This window comes from Coregonus clupeaformis, unplaced genomic scaffold (assembly GCF_020615455.1).
Source record: "Coregonus clupeaformis isolate EN_2021a unplaced genomic scaffold, ASM2061545v1 scaf2209, whole genome shotgun sequence".
Lineage (NCBI taxonomy): Eukaryota > Metazoa > Chordata > Actinopteri > Salmoniformes > Salmonidae > Coregonus > Coregonus clupeaformis.
This window is the reverse complement of record NW_025535663.1, coordinates 64,510-86,596: the sequence shown is the minus strand read 5'-3', so window position 1 is coordinate 86,596 and position 22,087 is coordinate 64,510. Positions and strand designations below refer to the sequence as shown.

At 41.9% G+C, this 22,087-nt stretch overlaps 2 protein-coding genes across 5 annotated transcripts in view; both read left to right on the top strand.

Moving 5' to 3' along the window:
* Window positions 1–36: 36 nt before the first annotated feature.
* LOC123488356 overlaps window positions 37–22,087 on the top strand; it is a 30,698-nt gene continuing 8,647 nt past the window's right edge. The window contains exons 1-4 of one of the 2 annotated variants that reach the window (XM_045219269.1): window positions 37–208; window positions 449–706; window positions 812–943; window positions 1,060–1,581. In XM_045219269.1, coding sequence (XP_045075204.1) covers window positions 67–208; window positions 449–706; window positions 812–943; window positions 1,060–1,208 — 681 coding nt within the window. In that variant the 5' untranslated portion in view covers window positions 37–66 and the 3' untranslated portion in view covers window positions 1,209–1,581. Of the gene's footprint in view, window positions 209–448; window positions 707–811; window positions 944–1,059; window positions 1,582–22,087 lie in introns of those variants that run through there. The other variant, XM_045219270.1, reaches the window with a different exon arrangement.
* Window positions 8,019–20,807, top strand: LOC123488357 (calcium/calmodulin-dependent protein kinase type II subunit alpha-like). Of its 3 annotated transcripts, none has more exons than XR_006660032.1 (4): window positions 8,019–8,199; window positions 11,071–11,139; window positions 19,041–19,282; window positions 19,537–20,804. XR_006660032.1 is itself a non-coding variant. In XM_045219271.1 (4 exons), coding segments are annotated over exons 2-4 (234 nt in total). In that variant the 5' UTR covers window positions 8,019–8,199; window positions 11,071–11,138; the 3' UTR covers window positions 19,541–20,807. The 3 variants fall into 3 exon arrangements, 1 of the variants encoding a protein (XP_045075206.1); XM_045219271.1 differs by having other exon boundaries at window positions 19,041–19,269; window positions 19,537–20,807; XR_006660033.1 differs by lacking the exon at window positions 11,071–11,139.

The following is a 22,087-nucleotide window of genomic DNA, read 5'->3' as shown; positions in this document are numbered from 1 at the left end:
GGTGATAAACGTGTTCTAAACTTCAAAAATGGAGAAGACTGGAGATCTAAATTGCCTCAGGATTATATGAATCGCTCTCAGTTCATTAATAATGGAACATTCAGACTGGACAGAGTTATAGAGGACGACTCTGGAGATTACCAATTGGAAATACATAATTCAGAGGGAACAATGATGCTCAGAGTCAACATGCTACTGGTGATACAAGGTAGGAACCTTTTTGTTTTTTAATTCGACCTAAATACTTCACGCATCCTTTTTCCTGGTGAGGGGAGATTTCTGAAAGGTCACCGGGGTGTCAGTACTTCAATAGGTTTATAATGTAGGACTTGGCAGCAGTAGTACAACAGAGAGAGTATATTGTTACATCATACAATACTTTAGATATAATGTTTGCATGAATCAGAGGTAGGGTATTTGAGTGATCTCTTGTGTTTGTGTCTGTCAGCCCCGGTGTCAGAGCCAGTGTTGTCTCACCTCTGTCTGCCTCATGGAGAGACCGTGGTCACATGCTCTTCAGAGGGAGATGGTCTTCAGTACAGCTGGACCCTGAACGGCCAGAATCTGAACAGGAGTGTAGCCTATGACGTCTACCAGAACAGTGTCATCACGTTGAAGAGTGATGTGACAGGAACCCTGACCTGTACGGTTCAGAATAAAGTTAGCACCAGCAACTCTACTATTGATCTCCCCTTGGCCTGCCCAGGTAATCTCAGGACAGTTGACTTAATTCCCACTTTTTGAATTAAGAGTACAACTCTGTTTCATTTGCATGGTCAACAAGTGTTGTGTACTGATGTTTTCTTTCTAGTTGTCTCTTCCCTGTTTCCTTTTGTAGCTGTGCCAGTGGCTCTGACTGTTGGAACTTTCACATTACTTCTTGCACTGTTTGTCGGTATTAACCATCTATGCAAGAAACGAAGATCCAGATTTGATACTTCAGGTAAAATGTAAAAAGTAATTTAGTTTCTCGTCCAGAACGTACATTTGAAATGTTGAATAAACATGACATTTTGTTTCATGTCCAGATTGTACAACAGCTTTCCTTTCATTTTTTTGAAAACGGTTATGAGGGTGTTGTATACACTGTTGTGAAAATAGGCAAGCAAAGAAATCCAGCAAGGAAGCAGAGGCCCCCAGCCACAGAGATGGTGGAGTATGGACAGATCAAAATGGCTGTGAACCCGGATGTGGCAGCCAGCCCATAGACTCAAGGGTAGACATTTTATCCACATGTTGCTTTATAAAGCAGATATAAGACAAGGGTTGACTGAACATTATGTGGATGCACTGATTGAGTAGATCAGACAGACCATCGAACTTAAAGACTAGTGCCAAATCAACACAACAAGATGACATCATGCATCGTGCAACGAATGCAAGGAAGATGCACTGCATGTAGTTTTGAGTTTGTTAACATAAATAATAATCTAATTTTGAATTGTGAACATTTCCTTCAAACTGAGCTGCAATATCATACTGTAAATGTAATGCTTTCTTTCTTTTGAGGCATCCATGTTGTTGTACCAATGTTTATTTGTGTTCAAATACTCATTTACAATTGTTATATAATATATTGTTAATGAGGGGCTGTAAATAAATAAACTATCTTTACATTGTTTAAAGTATTTAGAGCTATTCATGTGTGATTTCTTACATATATTGTTGCAGTGATAATTCAAAACAATTATATTGGTAAGAGAATGAAAGATAAGACAAAACTGTATTTAGTTGTATGTATGAAACAAAGTTGTGGAAACTTAAGAAATCAAGTTAAGTTGACAAAATTTAACTTTTAAGACAATGGGTTAAATCATATTTTTAAGATGTTTACTCGACAATGTAATGACTTTTGTATGATCTGTTATGGAGGTGTGAGGACCCCCGGTGACACATCAGAGAGCACCATCAATGTAAAGTACTGGGCAGTTTGAATGTGAAACTTCAAAGTGCACAATATTTAATTGAATCAGTCCTTTTGAACCAGTCAATGTCTCCCTGTGAAAATGTATCTGTGTAATAATAAGATGATTGAATGTGATGACCCACAACAGATAATTGAGGAAGACGATCGTTTTTTCTAAAATCATACACTTATATTGCTAATATATTGCTATTTCAGATATCAGATATTACAGTATTACTATTCCTCTTCCTGCTTCAGTGCTGCTGACACTTACAGATGGTCCAAAAATCCCTTGTTCTCATCAAACTACATGAAGGAAAATGGTAGTGAACGATAACTCACAATGTGTAATAAGTTACAACTTCTGTTTTTGCAAACAGGTACTTGTGGTTGGGTGTTCACACCAAGCAATGTGTGACATAAAGAAGTGTTCTCTTTCTGACACGCCAGTAAGTTGTCTTGTCAACAAGCCTGTCTTTCATTTATAGTGCATCATAAAATGCAATGTATACATTTTTACATTAATCCTGTAGCTTAATTCACTCTTCTTGTGCAGGCAGAAAATAAATGATCCCCTTGGTAATTTTAGTTCTGGTGGCCAAAGCAGCAGCACAAGGTAAGACATTATATTACAAAGATTATAATGAAATCTATTGTATTGAACATGAGCTCAGCTATGGTAGGATCCAAAAAGGAAATCGCAAAAAAAATGGTAATCGTTGAAAATGTTCTGTGAATACCAATTGACATTTATTAGTCAGTTACTGTAGAAAATCCCCTCTCTTAGCCTCCATTCAAAGACACTAGCTATGAGACACTTTCCACTAGCATAGAGCAGAGGTAATGGGGGAATTTCCATTGTTTACAGCTACTCTTCCCCCCAACTTTCACACCCTTTCTCCTGGAACATTCCGTTGCTAGGGGCAACTCTGCTGAGCAACTCAACTGACAGGGTCAGCCAATCACAGGCCCTATCTGGTGGGGTAACAGGCCCCTTTCCTGCCTGTTTCTTTAGTTGAGCTTAGTGTTGCAGAGAGATAGGCATGTGCACAGATATGGGTCTACCTGTGCCCAAGCACCTGCCCCTTTGTCCTCCCACTTACCAAGTGCCCTTTTGTTGGCACTATCCTAAATTAGCCATGGATGGAGATAGGGATTTACTTCATTCTGCGTACTGGCCAATGATTAACTTAGGCATGACATGCCAGCAACAAACGCTGACACTTCACATCCAAGTATATCTGACCAAATTATGAAAGACAAGCATTGTAATTTTGAATTCCGTAAAGTAAGTGTGGAAGAGGTGAAAAATGTGTTATTGTCGATCAACAATGACAAGCCACCGTGGTCTGACAACTTGGATGGAAAAATACTGAGGATAATAGCGGACGATATTGCCACTCCTATTTGCCATATCTTCAATTTAAGCCTACTAGAAAGTGTGTGCCCTCAGGACTGGAGGGAAGCAAAAGTTATTTCCCTACCTAAGAATAGTAAAGCCCCCTTAAATGGCTCAAATAGCCAACAAATCAGCCTGTTACCAACCCTTAGTAAACGTTTGGGAAAAATTGTGTTTGATCAGATAAAATGCTATTTCACTTTCAACAAATTGACAACAGACTTTCAGCACGCTTATATGGAAGGACATTCAACAAGCACAGCACTTACACAAATGACTGATGATTGGCTGAGAGAATTATTTTTTCCCTGTAGCGATTTAATAGATCCCGCAACAGCGGCGGGGGTTTTTCCTCCGGAGCGCAAATGCGAAAGTGTGTACGCACCACTATCTGAAATGCGTATTCGATTTAGCCGCCTAGAATCCATCAACGTGATATTATAATTGATATAAATTGATTATATATAAAAGATTGTGGGGGCTGTTTTGTTAGACTTTAGTGTGGCCTTTGACATTATCGATCATAGTCTGCTGCTGGAAAAACTGTATGTGTTCTGGCTTTACACCCCCTGCTATATTGTGGATAAAGAGTTTCCTGTCTAACAGAACACAGAGGGTGTTCTTTAATGGAAGCCTCTCCAACAAAATATTTCAAAAACTAAAAGCTTTGTATTTGGGACAAATCCTTTACTAAACCCTATACCTAAACTAAATCTTGTAATCAATTATGTGGAAATTGAGCAAGTTGAGGAGACTAAATTGCTTGGAGTAACCCCTGGATTGTAAACTGTCATGGTCAAAACATATTGATACAACAGTAGCTAGGATGGGGAGAAGTCTGTCTATAATAAAGCGCTGCTCTGCATTCTTAACAGCACTATCAACAAGGCAGGTCATAAATGCCCAAGTTTTGTCGCACCTGGAGTACTGTTCAGTCGTGTGGTCAGGTGCCAGAAAGAGGGATTCACAGTCCCCAAGTCAAGAACAGACTATGGGAGGCGCACAGTACATTTGTACATTTTACATTTTAGTAATTTAACAGACGCTCTTATCCAGAGCGACTTACAGTTAGTGCATACACTTTTCATACAGTACTACATAGAGCCATGACTACATGGAACTCTATTCCACATCAAGTAACTCATGACAGCAGTAAAATTAGATTAAAAAACAGATAAAAATACACCTTATGGAACAGCAGGGACTGTGAAGCAACACAAACATAGACACATGCATACAAACACACGATAACATACGCACTATACACACGTACACATGGATTTTGTGTTATAGATATGTGGTAGTAGAGTAGAGAGAGGCCTGAGGGCACACACTTGTTGTGAAATCTGTTCTAAATGTATTGTAATGTTTTTAAAATGTATAACTGCCTTAATTTTGCTGGACCCAAGGAAGAGTAGCTGCTGCCTTGGCAACAGCTAATGGGGTTCCATAATGAACACAACTACAAAAGATTATAACGGCGATTCTGATCCAACCATTTATTCATACAATGTTGTGCCCCTGGTCTGAGAGGATGGAAGTTCAGTACGTAGCTAGATGTAGAAGGCTAATGTTAACTAGCTAACGTTGCCCATGAATGGAAGTTAGGCTAGCGAGCAAGCCTTTTAGCCAGGTGACCTAGGACAACAAAACATAAGAACGTGTACTGTATGACAGAGTTATAGAACGTTTCCTCAACATGAAAGAGAGGAGGATGGCCTTGGTGTTTCTCTACAAGTAGGGTGAGTCAACATATTTTTCTACTTGTAAGAACAAGCGCGCGCACACATACACACACACACACAGACAGAAATTAGAACCATCAACAGCCACATCATATTTAGTTTTCCCCAGTGATTTTAACCACACACCGCTACTGCCCCTACCCCGTCCGTTGGTCTGCCCGGTATGAAGCTCACGTGCACTCGGTTGTGCCATTATCCCAGTCTGCCCTGCAGGGTATGGAATTGCGCATGCCCAGTATCCAAACATGCATGGTTTGAGATGCAACCGGTCAAGTGTGTGTAGCGAGCTACTGTTTAAATATCAACAGTACTGCCACAGCAGCATAAGATTTGATTAACACATTTGATTTATGCTACATCATCATCAATATTCGCTCTGGTTGGCTGATAGCCTATGTGCAGCAGCACTTCATTATTTATTTCCTTATAGAATCATAGCCGTGGGAAGGGTGCTGGAGATGCTGCAGCCTATAGTCAGGAACGCACAGCAAATCTGTCAGTGAACAGCATGCAGACAAAACAGACCTTTCGCAATTTTTTCAAATACAATTGTGGGAAAAACACAGGTTGGAAAGCAACCCACTAGACACAGACGTCAATTCAATGTATATTCCACCTTGGTTGAAACAACGTTGATTGAACCAGTGTGTGCCCCATGAGATGGCCCATGAGATGGCTGAAAAGAGAGAAGACTCTAGTCAGTCTGCTGTAGGCTACCAACATATGTTATCAACTTCCAAATAGGCCTATTGAGCGAACATTGTTAGCATATGATAGCAAAATGTGTAGAACAGCAGGAAACTTGCTTAAAACTGCTACATTTTCTCAGAGGAAATGGGACTTGAAATGCGGTAGTCCGGCCCCGCTCATATTGCACAATGCGTGTCTCCACACACCTAGTCCTAGGCTATTAATGGATTCAAGACAAGGTCGTTTTCATTTATCTCAGATTCTCAGTGTCAAAGCAGCCTGTTTTGATCATTTGTGCGGTATTCAAAAATATTCTGACAGTCTCCAGTCATGTAAAATGAAGTAGAATTACCCTAGGCTACTAAAAACCTTCCCCATGTGTACAACTTCTGTAAAGGCTTTTCCTCCTTCTCTTTGCCTCTACGAGAATGCCATGATATGCATACAATGCTTTATTATAAAGGTGCAATTTATTTTTCATGCGTTACAGTACCTCAGAGTTCAGTTGATGTATAGTTAATCTGTAAATGTCATAGGTTCTTATTACTATGTTAGTAGATGCTTATACATACTTATTTCACTGTATATATGGTAGTAATTCATGCCTGGGTACTAGCCATTTTACTTACTCCTGTTTATCTGGACATCATGGCATCATTTATGTGTGTCTTAGCTATTCAGACCATGAGGTAAAATCTCTCCCCATTAGTTACTCTGGGTCAAGATGGCTGCCAGCCAGTCATTGTTCACCCTCACCCAAAATGGCCAGCCTATGACGTCATCATGCCCCTGTCACTTGCTAGCCACATCCAAAATGTCTGCAAGTTTACATATTAGCATTCTAGCATGCTACCGCTAACCCTTAGCCCCACTAGCGGCTACCTGTACTGCACATGGGGTTTACACAGCTCTGGCCTAATATCCTAGCGTGATAGGCCCAATTGTTTATAATATGTTCTACTACCCACAGCCTCTTGGTCTGCTAGCCTAGCATGCTAGCCTTCCTTGTGTATACTGTCTGCTACTACTAGCCCATGGCCTAGCTTAGCGTGCTAGCCCACTGTTATGTATATACTGCTCTGTGTGTGATATTTTGGTCCATTGCTACTAGCATCCATGTAGGTTTAGTGGGGGGTGGTCAAAAATAGGGAAGGGTTGTGTGGTTTTTGGGGGGCACTGGTGAGGGTTGTGCGTTTTTTCCCTGGTTTTACATTCACTCTTTTGCAGGTTTTACTATATAAAATGATTGAACATACAGTGTACTTACTTTGCATAAAACTAAAGTGACATCATACAAACAAATACTTAAAAACAAGCCATAGAAAGTTGGTTGCAATTTCAATTTAATCCTCCAGAAACGACAGAACAAATAATGCAACAAATATTGTGGTTAAATTCAAATATACTAATTGACAAAAAACCTTTATTTTTGACAGAATGTTTAAAAAGGTACAATACTTTTAGCAAAAATGTTTATTTTTAATTCACAATCTGTAGAAGCAATGAGAGTAGAAAGGTTCAGAACTTTTGTAAAACATCACAGTACGGTTGAAATATATATGGCAAATAGAAATCCTATGTGGATGGTGTTAAGAGATAGATGGGAGGTATTGAATAGAGTTGAAGGATGGGACTAATAACAAATAACAACAAATAATAACAAAGATAGCTAATAATGTAAGCATACTGTGTCCATAATAAGTATATAGGTTGTATGTTGGGAGCTTTTGGGAAAGAGCACAGTTAGAAAGATATGGCATATAGAAACAAACCGGATGGACATCATGAAAATGATCGGAGAGGTTGAGAGTAGAAGAAGTTCAGGAGTAAAAAATATATATATATATATATAATAGAATTATTGTAAAATTAACTGTGTCCATAAAGTGTAGATAATAAGTATAGACCGGAAGTAGAGGCCTGGGCATTGATGTTCACTAATTTACTCCAAGTAGGGAAAGGATGGCGGGGGTTGAAAAGTAATAAAGGGGAGTATATATATAAAAACATGGGGGGATTGGAAGTGATGCAGACAATTACATTGATAGAAGATGCAATCTATCTGCAATATTAAGCTGATCCATCCCCCAGAAAAAAAATAAGAAAAAAAATACTTAAAGTAGTTATAAGGAAACATAACTAGGAAGACACTGATGTTGTAGGAAGAGTAACATTATGGGTATTTAGGTTAAAACATGTGCTTATACTGTGAGTCTAATTATTGACCTTTCGGTTGTTGTCTGGAAGCTATAAATGAAAGGTGTGTCAGCTGACCACTGCATGTCTTAAGATAGAGTGTGGTCACTGAGCGGAGGTCAAACTAACATCACAAACTGTAGTTCAAAGTGTATTCATATTGTAGAGGAGAGGACTTATGATAGATAGGTGGAGATCATATCATTTCTAAAATACATCTAGAGCATTTGTCATCCATTTAGTTCAAGGAATAGTCAACTTTGGTAAGTGAGTTTCATACACTTATATTGCTAATGTATTGCCGTTACAGCTATCAGCTTTTTTAAAAATCCTTTATTTAAAGATGCACTATGCAGAAATTGCACCGTCATTTACTGGACGCTAAAATTCTAATGGTTAGTCTAATTTCAGTTCGGTACCAAAACAAGCATTTTTTTATTTCACCTTTATTTAACCAGGTAAGCCAGTTGAGAACAAGTTCTCATTTACAACTGCGACCTGGCCAAGATAAAGCAAAGCAGTGCGATAAAAACAACAACACAGAGTTATATATGGGGTAAAACAAAACATAAAGTCAAAAATACAACAAAAAATATATATACAGTGTGTGCAAATGTAGCGTTATGGAGGTAAGGTAATAAATAGGCTATTGTGCAAAATAATTACAATTAGTATTAACACTGGAATGATAGATGTGCAAGAGATGATATGCAAATAGAGATACTGGGGTGCAAATGAGCAAAATAAATAACAATATGGGGATGAGGTAGTTGGGTGGGCTAATTTCAGATGGGCTGTGTACAGGTGCAGTGATCGGTAAGCTGCTCTGACAACTAATGCTTAAAGTTAGTGAGGGAGATAAGAGTCTCCAGCTTCAGAGATTTTTGTAATTCGTTCCAGTCATTGGCAGCAGAGAACTGGAAGGAATGGCGGCCAAAGGAGGTGTTGGCTTTGGGGATGACCAGTGAGATATACCTGCTGGAGCGCATACTACGGGTGGGTGTTGCTATGGTGACCAATGAGCTAAGATAAGGCGGGGATTTGCCTAGCAGTGATTTATAGATGGCCTGGAGCCAGTGGGTTTGGCGACGAATATGTAGTGAGGACCAGCCAACAAGAGCGTACAGGCCACAGTGGTGGGTAGTATATGGGGCTTTGGTGACAAAACGGATGGCACTGTGATAGACTACATCCAATTTGCTGAGTAGAGTGTTGGAGGCTATTTTGTAAATGACATCGCCGAAGTCAAGGATCGGTAGGATAGTCAGTTTTACGAGGGCATGTTTGGCAGCATGAGTGAAGGAGGCTTTGTTGCGAAATAGGAAGCCGATTCTAGATTTAACTTTGGATTGGAGATGCTTAATGTGAGTCTGGAAGGAGAGTTTACAGTCTAACCAGACACCTAGGTATTTGTAGTTGTCCACATACTCTAGGTCAGACCCGTCGAGAGTAGTGATTCTAGTCGGGTGGGCAGGTGCCAGCAGCGTTCGATTGAAGAGCATGCATTTAGTTTTACTAGTGTTTAAGAGCAGTTGGAGGCTACTGAAGGAGTGTTGTATGGCATTGAAACTCGTTTGGAGGTTTGTTAACACAGTGTCCAATGAAGGGCCAGATGTATACAAAATGGTGTCGTCTGCGTAGAGGTGGATCTGAGAGTCACCAGGAGCAAGAGCGACATCATTGATATACACAGAGAAAAGAGTCGGCCCAAGAATTGAACCCTGTGGCACCCCCATAGAGACTGCCATAGGTCCAGACAACAGGCCCTCCGATTTGACACATTAAACTCTATCTGAGAAGTAGTTGGTGAACCAGGCGAGGCAGCCATTTGAGAAACCAAGGCTATTTAGTCTGCCAATAAGAATGCGGTGGTTGACAGAGTCGAAAGCCTTGGCAAGGTCGATGAAGACACCTGCACAGTACTGTCTATTATCGATCGCGGTTATAATATCGTTTAGGACCTTGAGCGTGGCTGAGGTGCACCCATGACCAGCTCGGAAACCGGATAGCATAGCAGAGAAGGTACGGTGGGATTCAAAATGGTCGGTGATCTGTTTGTTAACTTGGCTTTCAAAAACTTTCGAAAGGCAGGGGAGGATGGATATAGGTCTGTAACAGTTTGGATCTAGAGTGTCACCCCCTTTGAAGAGTGGGATGACCGCGGCAGTTTTCCAATCTCTGGGGATATCAGACGTTACGAAAGAGAGGTTGAACAGGCTAGTAATAGGGGTTGCGACAATTTCGGTGGCTAGTTTTAGAAAGAAAGGGTCCAGATTGTCTAGCCCAGATGATTTGTATGGGTCCAGATTTTTCAGCTCTATCAGAATATCAGCTGTCTGAATTTGTGTGAAGGAGAAGCGGGGGGGGGCATGGGCAAGTTGCAGCGGAGGGTGCAGAGCTGGTAGCCGAGATAGTGGTAGCCAGGTGGAAAGCATGGCCAGCCGTAGCAAAATGCTTGTTGAAATTCTCGATTATTGTAGATTTATCGGTGGTGATAGTGTTTCCTAGCCTCAGTGCATATATATAGTGTATATAGTGTAGAGAATCATTGTACTATCTATACCACTGTTAAATATATTTTAAATAACCATGAATATTGTATTTTCAGCTATTTGAAGCTGGTGTACAAAACCGAAAGAAAAAGACACAAAAACAGAACTTAAAAATGGGAAGCATAGAAATAGCTCATATGAACCGATCTACCGTTTCTTAGAGTTGCTTTCAATGAGAATGACAGATCTATAACTCACATCTCTATGTGAATTTTGTTGGTTCCCTAAAAGTTACATATTGCAGCTTTAAACAGAGATGTCAAATTGAGATTCACATCTCTTTTTCAAGTGACCCTGGCCAAGAAAGCTGCAGACATAGAGTTAGACATGAATGAAACAAAACACAACACAACATATAACATAAAAATGAAGTTAAAAAACTGTGGAAAACGGATAAGATAACTTAAAAGAGCAGGTTTCTGAGAAAAATGCAGTATTACTATTCCTCTTCCTGCTTCAGTGCTGCTGACACTTACAGATGGTCCAAAAATCCCTTGTTCTCATCAAACTACATGAAGGAAAATGGTAGTGAACGATAACTCCCAATGTGTAATAAGTTACATCTTCTGTTTTTGAAAACAGGTACTTGTGGTTGGGCGTTCACACCAAGCAATGTGTGACATAAAGAAGTGTTCTCTCCCTGACACGCCAGTAAGTTGTCTTGTCAACAAGCCTGTCTTTCATTTATATTGCATCATCATTCTCTGCTGCTATGTATACCATTTTACATTAATCCTGTAGCTTAATTCACCCTTCTTGTGCAGGCAGAAGATTATTATTATTTTTTTTATTTTTTTTTATTTCACCTTTATTTAACCAGGTAAGCCAGTTGAGAACAGGTTCTCATTTACAACTGCGACCTGGCCAAGATAAAGCAAAGTAGTGCAATAAAAACAACACAGAGTTACATATGGGGTAAAAAAAACAACATAAAAAGTCAGAAATACAACAGAAAATATATATACAGTGTGTGCAAATGTAGCAAGTTATGGAGGTAAGGCAATAAATAGGCTATAGTGCAAAATAATTACAATTAGTATTAACACTGGAATGATAGATGTGCAAGAGATGATATGCAAATAGAGATCCTGGGATGCAAATGAGCAAAATAAATAACAATATAGGGATGAGGTAGTTGGGTGGGCTCATTTCAGATGGGCTGTGTACAGGTGCAGTGATCGGTAAGGTGCTCTGACAACTGATGCTTAAAGTTATTGAGGGAGATAAGAGTCTCCAGCTTCAGAGATTTTTGCAATTCGTTCCAGTCATTGGCAGCAGAGAACTGGAAGGAATGGCGGCCAAAGGAGGTGTTGGCTTTGGGAATGACCAGTGAGATATACCTGCTGGAGCGCAGACTACGGGTGGGTGCTGCTATGGTGACCAATGAGCTAAGATAAGGCGGGGATTTGCCTAGCAGTGATTTATAGATGGCCTGGAGCCAGTGGGTTTGGCGACGAATATGTAGTGAGGACCAGCCAACAAGAGCGTACAGGCCACAGTGGTGGGTAGTGTATGGGGCTTTGGAGACAAAACGGATGGCACTGTGATAGACTACATCCAATTTGCTGAGTAGAGTGTTGGAGGCTATTTTGTAAATGACATCGCCGAAGTCAAGGATCGGTAGGATAGTCAGTTTTACGAGGGCATGTTTGGCAGCATGAGTGAAGGAGGCTTTGTTGCGAAATAGGAAGCCGATTCTAGATTTAACTTTGGATTGGAGATTCTTTATGTGAGTCTGGAAGTTGAGTTTACAGTCTAACCAGACACCTAGATATTTGTAGTTGTCCACATACTCTAGGTCAGACCCGTCGAGAGTGGTGATTCTAGTCGGGTGGGCGGGTGCTAGCAGCGTTCGATTGAAAAGCATGCATTTAGTTTTACTAGTGTTTAAGAGCAGTTGAAGGCTACTGAAGGATGTTGTATGGCATTGAAGCTTGTTTGGAGGTTTGTTAACACAGTGTCCAATGAAGGGCCAGATGTATACAAAATGGTGTCGTCTGCGCAGAGGTGGATCTGAGAGTCACCAGCAGCAAGAGCGACATCATTGATATACACTGAGAAAAGTGTCGGCCCAAGAATTGAACCCTGTGGCACCCCCATAGAGACTGCCATAGGTCCAGACAACAGGCCCTCCGTTTTGACACACTGAACTCTATCTGAGAAGTAGTTGGTGAACCAGGCGAGGCAGTCATTTGAGAAACCAAGGCTATTTAGTCTGCCAATAAGAATGCGGTGGTTGACAGAGTCGAAAGCCTTGGCCAGGTCGATGAAGACGGCTGCACAGTACTGTCTATTATCAATCGCGGTTATAATATCGTTTAGGACCTTGAGCGTGGCTGAAGTGCACCCGTGACCAGCTCGGAAACCGGATTGCATAGCGGAGAAGGTACGGTGGTATTCGAAATGGTCGATGATCTGTTTGTTAACTTGGCTTTCGAATACTTTCGAAAGGCAGGGCAGGATGGATATAGGTCTGTAGCAGTTTGGATCTAGAGTGTCACCCCCTTTGAAGAGGGGGATGACCGCGGCAGCTTTCCAATCTCTGGGGATCTCAGACGTTATGAAAGAGAGGTTGAACAGACTAGTAATAGGGGTTGCGACAATTTCGGCGGCTAGTTTTAGAAAGAAAGGGTCCAGATTGTCTAGCCCAGCTGATTTGTAGGGGTCCAGATTTTGCAGCGCTTGGTGATAGTGTTTCCTAGCCTCAGTGCAGTGGGCAGCTGGGAGGAAGTGCTCTTATTCTCCATGGACTTTACAGTGTCCCAAAACTTTTTGGAGTTAGTGCTACAGGATGCAAATTTCTGTTTGAAAAAGTTAGCCTTTGCTTTCCTGACTGCTTGTGTATATTGGTTCCTAACTTCCCTGAAAAGTTGCATATCGCGGGGGCTATTTGATGCTAATGCTGTACGCCACAGGATGTTTTTGTGCTGGTCAAGGGCAGTCAAGTCTGAGGAGAACCAGGGGCTATATCGGTTCTTAGTTCTGTATTTTTTGAATGGGGCATGTTTATTTAAGATTGAGAGGAAATTACTTTTAAGGAACAACCAGGCATCCTCTACTGACGGAATGAGATCTATATCCATCCAGGATACCTGGGCCAGGTCAATTAGGAAGGCCTCCTCGCTAAAGTGTTTTAGGGAGCGTTTGACAGTGATGAGGGGTGGTCGTTTGACCGCGGACCCGTTACGGACGCAGGCAATAAGGCAGTGATCGCTGAGATCCTGGTTGAAGACAGCTGAGGTGTATTTAGAGGGTATGTTAGTCAGGATGATATCTATGAGGGTACCCATGTTTACAGATTTAGGGTTGTACCTGGTAGGTTCGTTGATAATTTGCGTGAGGTTGAGGGCATCTAGCTTGGATTGTAGGATGGCTGGGGTATTAAGCATATCCCAATTTAGGTCACCAAGCAGTACAAACTCTGAGGATAAATGGGGGGCAATCAATTCACATATGGTGTCCAGGGCACAGCTGGGGGCTGAGGGGGGTCTGTAGCAAGCGGCAACAGTGAGAGACTTATTTCTGGAAAGGTGGATTTTTAGAAGTAAAAGCTCAAACTGTTTGGGCACAGACCTGGATAGTATGATGGAGCTCTGCAGGCTATCTCTACAGTAGATTGCAAGTCCACCCCCTTTGGCAGTTCTATCTAGACGGAAAATGTTATAGTTGGGGATGGAAATTTCAGAATTTTTGGTGGCCTTCCTGAGCCAGGATTCAGACACTGCTAGAACATCAGGGTTGGCAGAGTGTGCTAACGCAGTGAATAACTCAAACTTAGGAAGTAGACTTCTGATATTTATGTGCAAGAAACCAAGACTTTTGCGATTACAGAAGTCATCAAATGATAGCGCCTGGGGAGTAGGCGTGATACTGAGGGCTGCAGGGCCTGGGTTAGCCTCTACATCACCAGAGGAACAGAGGAGGACTAGAATAAGGATACGGCTAAAGGCTTTAAGAACTGGTCTTTTAGTGCGTTGGGTACATAGAATAAAGGGGGCAGATTTCCGGGTGTTATAGAAAAGATTCAGGGCATTATGTACAGACAAGGATATGGAAGGATATGAGTAAAGTGGAGGTAAACCTAAGCGTTGGGTAACAATGAAAGAGATAGTATCTCTAGAGGCATCAATTGAGTCGGTCTCTGAGTGTATGGGGGGAGGGACAAAGGAGCTATCTAAGGCAGGTTTAGCTAGGCTGGGGGGTCTACAGTGATATAGTACAATTAGAAATAACCGAAACAACAATAAACTAACCATGTTTGGGCTGAGGCTAAACATAAACAGGATGTAGTACCGTAAAAAGGAACAGTCCAGCAGATATCAGCTGTATAGCTGAGTTATCATAAGGTCCGGTGGTGAAGCACTTGTGAGTAAGAGGCCATGGATAGCGTGTGCTAGCGGACCAGGGCTAGCAGATGGATGGAATCTTCGTGGTTAACGTCGTAACCACATCAGACGATTTCGTCGGCAGACCAGTCGTGTAGGATCGGCGGGGCTTCGTGTCAACACTAGGTGGTCCCGTCCGGTTGACAGAGAGGTAGATAGCCGGGAGATGGGCCTAGCTCAGGATGATTAGCCAGACCACAGCGTCCGTTTTGTTGTAGCCAGCTGGTAGCGATGAATCCGGAGTTAAAGGTCCAGTGATTCAGTGATTCCGGCGGAAAAACTGATATGATCTGGGTCGATAACGCGCTGTGCAGACTGGCCGAATATCCGGTGATCAATGTCCAATGATTAAAATTAATCCCCCCGGAAAAAAATCCAATGTTTTGGGTGAAACACCGCTAGCTGTGGCTAATAGCAAGTAGCTAGTTCAGTAGCTAGTTCAGTTTAGTGAGTAAGAGGCCACGGATAGCGTGTGCTAGCGGGCCAGGGCTAGCCGATGGATGGAATCTTCGTGGTTAACGTCGTAACCACATCAGACGATTTCGTCGGCAGACCAGTCGTGTAGGATCGGCGGGGCTTCGTGTCAACACTAGGTGGTCCCGTCCGGTTGACAGAGAGGTAGATAGCCGGGAGATGGGCCTAGCTCAGGATGATTAGCCAGACCACAGCGTCCGTTTTGTTGTAGCCAGCTGGTAGCGATGAATCCGGAGTTAAAGGTCCAGTGATTCAGTGATTCCGGCGGAAAAACTGATATGATCTGGGTCGATAACGCGCTGTGCAGACTGGCCGAATATCCGGTGATCAATGTCCAATGATTAAAATTAATCCCGCGGAAAAAAATCCAATGTTTTGGGTGAAACACCGCTAGCTGTGGCTAATAGCAAGTAGCTAGTTAGCTGGCTAGCTAGTTTCAACTGGAGATTCTAGATTCTAGATAAAGGTAAGTCAAAAATAGAATCCGTTCCACATTGAGTGAGGCGGGTTGCAGGAAAGTATATTTTGTAGAAGGATGAAAAGTCTGATAGGGAAATATGTACGAAAAATACAAAAAAACAGGGTATTTACAGGCTATTTACAGACACACGACAGAAACAGGACTGCACTACTTCGCCATCTTGGAATGTTATAAATGATCCCCCTGATAATAATAGTTCTGGTTGACACATCAGAGCTGTTTTCTTCAACATACACAATACTGCAGGAAAAGTATTCCCACATGCAACAAGTAAACAACAGAAGGTTATGCATAGAAGCAGACACACACTCACGTGAGTATGTACTGTAATGATCCACTACATTCATGTCACACCTCACCAGAATACTCTTCTTCCTTTAGATGAGTTTACTCAGGTTACAGTAAAGTTAGTAGCAGAAGTGCTTCTTTCAGGAAAGAGGAAAGAGTCATCATGACATCTGTTCAGACCAGATGCATTCTCAAAACGTCTGTATAGCTTACTCATATGATTGAGGCCCATTTGTTTTCCATATTGACTGAGTCAATGTGCAGGGTACGAGGTAGTAATGAGGCTCTATACTAGGAGTACCAGTACTGAGTCAATGTGCAGGGAGTCAATGTGCCTAGTATATAGCCTCATTACTACCTCATCCTCTTGGTATGGGAACTGCTTGGCATCCGACCGTAAGGCTACAGAGGGTAGAGTGTACGGCCCAGTATATAACTCGGGCTGAGCTCCCTGCTATCTAGGACCTCTATACCAGGAGGTGTCAGATGAAGGCCCGAAGAAATATGTCAAAGACTCCAGCCACCCACACACACACACACACACACACACACACACACACACACACACACACACACACACACACACACACACACACACACACACACACACACACACACACACACACACACACACACACACACACACACACACATTGAATCAGTACTGGTACTCCTAGTATATAGCCTCAATACTACCTCGTACCCTGCACATTGACTCAGTACTGGTACTCCTGGGATATAGCCTCATTACTACCTCGTACCCTGTACATTGACTCAGTACTGGTACTCCTGGGATATAGCCTCATTACTACCTCGTACCCTGCACATTGACTCAGTACTGGTACTCCTAGTATATAGCATCATTACTACCTCGTACCTTAAACATTGACTAAGGACTGGTACTCCGAGTATATAGCCTCATTACTAACTTGTAGCCTGCACATTGACTAAGTACTGGTACTCCGAGTATATAGCCTCATTACTAACTTGTAGCCTGCACATTGACTTAGTACTGGTACTCCTAGTATATAACCTCATTACTACCTCGTACCCTGCACATTGACTCAGTACTGGTACTCCTAGTATATAGCCTCATTACTACCTCGTACCCTGCACATTGACTCAGTACTGGTACTCCTAGTATATAGCCTCATTACTACCTCGTACCCTGCACATTGACTTAGTACTGGTACTCCTAGTATATAGCCTCATTACTACCTCGTACCTGAACATTGACTCAGTACTGCTACTCCTAGTATATAGCCTCATTACCACCTCATACCCTGCACATTGACTCAGTACTGGTACTCCTAGTATAGAGCCTCATTACTACCTCGTACCCTGCACATTGACTCAGTACTGGTACTCCTGGGATATAGCCTCATTACTACCTCGTACCCTGCACATTGACTCAGTACTGGTACTCCTAGTATATAGCCTCATTACTACCTCGTACCCTGCACATTGACTCAGTACTGGTACTCCTAGTATATAGCATCATTACAACCTCGTACCCTGCACATTGACTCAGTACTGGTACTCCTAGTATATAGCCTCATTACTACCTCGTACCCTGCACATTGACTCAGTACTGGTACTCCTAGTATATAGCATCATTACTACCTCATACCCTGCACATTGACTCAGTACTGGTACTCCTGGTATATAGCCTCATTACTACCTCGTACCCTGCACATTGACTCAGTACTGGTACTCCTAGTATATAGCCTCATTACTACCTCGTACCCTGCACATTGACTCAGTACTGGTACTCCTAGTATATAGCCTCATTACTACCTCGTACCCTGCACATTAACTCAGTACTGGTACTCCTAGTATATAGCCTCATTACTACCTCGTACCCTGCACATTGACTCAGTACTGGTACTCCTAGTATATAGCCTCATTACTACCTCGTACCCTGCACATTGACTTAGTACTGGTACTCCTAGTATATAGCCTCATTACTACCTCGTACCTGCACATTGACTCAGTACTGCTACTCCTAGTATATAGCCTCAATACCACCTCATACCCTGCACATTGACTCAGTACTGGTACTCCTAGTATAGAGCCTCATTACTACCTCGTACCCTGCACATTGACTCAGTACTGGTACTCCTGGGATATAGCCTCATTACTACCTCGTACCCTGCACATTGACTCAGTACTGGTACTCCTAGTATATAGCCTCATTACTACCTCGTACCCTGCACATTGACTCAGTACTGGTACTCCTAGTATATAGCATCATTACTACCTCGTACCCTGCACATTGACTCAGTACTGGTACTCCTAGTATATAGCCTCATTACTACCTCGTACCCTGCACATTGACTCAGTACTGGTACTCCTAGTATATAGCATCATTACTACCTCATACCCTGCACATTGACTCATTACTGGTACTCCTGGTATATAACCTCATTACTACCTCGTACCCTGCACATTGACTCAGTACTGGTACTTCTAGTATATAGCCTCATTACTACCTCGTACCCTGCACATTGACTCAGTACTGGTACTCCTAGTATATAGCCTCATTACTACCTCGTACCCTGCACATTGACTCAGTACTGGTACTCCTAGTATATAGCCTCATTACTACCTCGTACCCTGCACATTGACTCAGTACTGGTACTCCTGGTATATAGCCTCATTGTTTTTATTGTCTCACTACTTCCTTTTAATTTAGCTAATATTTGTCTTACATTTTAACTGTGAATTGTTGGAAATTGGCTCGTAAGTAAAAATGTCACTGTAAAGTCTACACCTTTTGTATTCGGCGCATGTGACAGATAACATTTTATTTGATTTTAAGAATATCATACCTAATCATAAACCAGTGTGAAAACTCCTGCAGTTATAGAATGACTTATTCATTGACTGACTGTTGTCTTGTGTGTATGCTACTCCTCCCCCAGTGTGGTCTAAGAACAGTAAGCCTGTCCACACCACCATCCTGAACCCCCACATCCACCTGGTCGGGGAGGAAGCTGCTTGCATCGCGTACATCCGTATCACACAGTATATCAACACCAACAGCATGCTGCGCACCGCCCAGTCTGAGGAGACACACATCTGGCATCGCCGTGACGGCAAGTGGCAAATAGTCCACTTCCACCGCTCTGGATCACCCTCCGCCATCACCAAGTAAGCCAGTCTGGTGAGTGTCTCCTCACCTCTCCTTTACTCTCTATACTGGAGACACTCAGCTCAGATCAGGCCTCCCATCTGGTGGCAGTTGTAGGAATTTCATGAAGACCTTCTAGTACTCAATGCCAGAGATTCTGTAGCTGTACAGGCATGGGCTTCTGTAATAAGGGTCAGTTTTCAATCTTTCTATTTCATCTCTCTTATTCCCTACTATTTGTTTTTGAATGAAGTCAGTTAACCTCTCGTCTCCACCTCTGACCCCAGCTGAACTCCAGAGCAGGAGGGTTTGAGTGAGACGTCTCTCTGAGTGACACCGGTGGGTGACCATCCGGCTGCGTGGGGACATAGAGGGATGCCCACCGTCCTGCCTGAGGAACCTTGAGCCCTCCTGCCCGCCACATCTCATCTCTTTACTTGAAATCAGTTTATGCCTTCTCTCAACTCCTTCACAAGCAAATCGCATTAACGTCCACTTTTTTTATTCAGTTAGACTTACAGTATACCTTACAGCTGCACACAGCAGTACAGTTTATTCTCTGAACCCGGACATGAAAGCTATGATTTAAACATTAAAGATTTACCATGTATCCTTGAAGGGGAATTATAATGCCAATATATCTATGTGTTTGTTAACTTGAAACACATTGGATCATGAGATGTGGGAAAGCATTCACTAAGCGTGAAATGTTCTTTTTGATAATGAATATCTTATGGTGTATTCCAGATTGATAATCCACTACCACATGATCATGGCGCCTCAAGAGCACATTTAACGTAGACAACAGAGGAAACCATACTTTGCCCTCACAGGTTTAAATGATTAAATGGCTGACCGTTGGTCTGAATAGCCACTTACCTTATGTGTTGATATGACTAGGGCAGCAAACTGCCATTTCTCTACTTCAATGCAATACACATCCCTCAACACTCCTCCCTCAACACTGCTCCCTCAACAATTCTCCCTCAACACTTCTCCCTCAACACTTCTCCCTCAACACTTCTCCCTCAACACTTCTCCCTCAACAATTCTCCCTCAACACTTCTCCGTCAACACTTCTCCCTCAACAATGTTCCTTCAACAATGCAGTACATAAATCATTTAATAATAACAAGAGTCCAGTCAGAAATATCAAGTAATCAAAGTAATACTAACATAAATATGTACATAATAGAACATAATACTGGTTGTGGGAGGAGCATCAAAGCACTTCTTTACGTTCTTCCAATCAGGACTGTGGGTATTTACCATATATCTTCCCCACTGTTTTGTGTTATCAATACAAACCCCCTCTTGCTTGTTAGAGCAGTTTAACTTCCTTTCAACAGACAGTGTAAACTACAGTATTCTGCCTACTTCAGAGTAAGAAGCTATTTATAACAGACCACTAACACTGCCCCAGGATGTTCTGCAATAAGTTAGATTGGTGTTTTTACACTAAATGGTGTGTTCTTCTGATAAAGATTTGTTGTGGATTTAAAAAATGACAATGAATTTGAGTGACTTTGTTTTATTGATGCGTCCCATTCCCTCTATGTCTTCACTCTCCAGTGTTAACATCTCTGTTTATTGCATGCAAGTGTATAAAGGAGCAGTGGATCTCTCTGCTTGTGTTTCCAGTTCTCATTATGGTACTGTATAGGAGGAGCACAGCATTTTTATTTATTTATGTATTATTTATTCATTTATAGGGGACAATGCACATTAATCAACATCAACATTACAATAATGCAACATCCATGTAAATGTGCCAGGGTTAGCCATAAGCTAATTTGCACGTGTATTCCCAGGCCAGGTAAAGGCAGTTACACAGCCACAGTACAAAGTCACAGTAAAACAATACAAAATACAAATACATTACATCCAATAATATATCATTCTAACACCAACAACTTATTCGTAATAAAAACACTGTCGTCTTACATATGATGAACCACAGATAACTCATGTGCACAGGTTTGGATAGATTTTATCCATGTTTTCAATTTAAATGTAAAAGTACATCAGTGTAGCTTTTCAAGTCCCTGGGCATTACATTCCAGTATATTGTAGCTCTAACAGAGAAGGCTGATTGTCAGAATGCGACGATGAAATGCGGTAGGCGAAGTCAAACGCAGGACAAAGAGCTTACTGGAAACGTACTTTACTTGAAAGTAACCAGAGAAGAAAACAATCTCCACACAAGGAGGAAAAACAACCCGCACACGAACACTGTCGATGACGAATACAATAACACACAACACACAATGAACGACAGAGGGTTAAATAGGGAATACAATACAACGTAATGGGGAACAGGTGTACACAATCAGGACAAAACAAGTCAAACACCGAAACATAGATCGGTGGCAGCTAGTACTCCGGGGACGACGAACGCCGAAGCCTGCCCGAGCAAGGAGGAGGAGCAGCCTCGGCTGATTCCGTGACACTGATTGACCGAATTTGCTGTGTGGAAAAGGGACAACGCAATCCCCTCTAGTTACTGCCCTTGTTATCATGCAGGTGCTTTCCTTGAGCATGATATGCTGACATAAGAGTGGAGAGGCAAGGCCATGCAGGATCTTAAAGACAAGGCTGCATCTCCATACTGCTTAAAGCTATCCAGACTGAATAAATTATGTCTGTGAATGATGTGACAATGGTGGGATCGTAGGATTTTTATTTTTTTGTATATGTGACGCTTTCTTTCTATATATTATTCTGGATAGTTCTTTTGAGGCATGCAAGTTTGTAATGTGCCGAAGTTGATGTGTGTGTGTTTTTAATTGTTTTTATCTAAAGGGTCAATATCGTAATTTGCAAATATTATATAATATA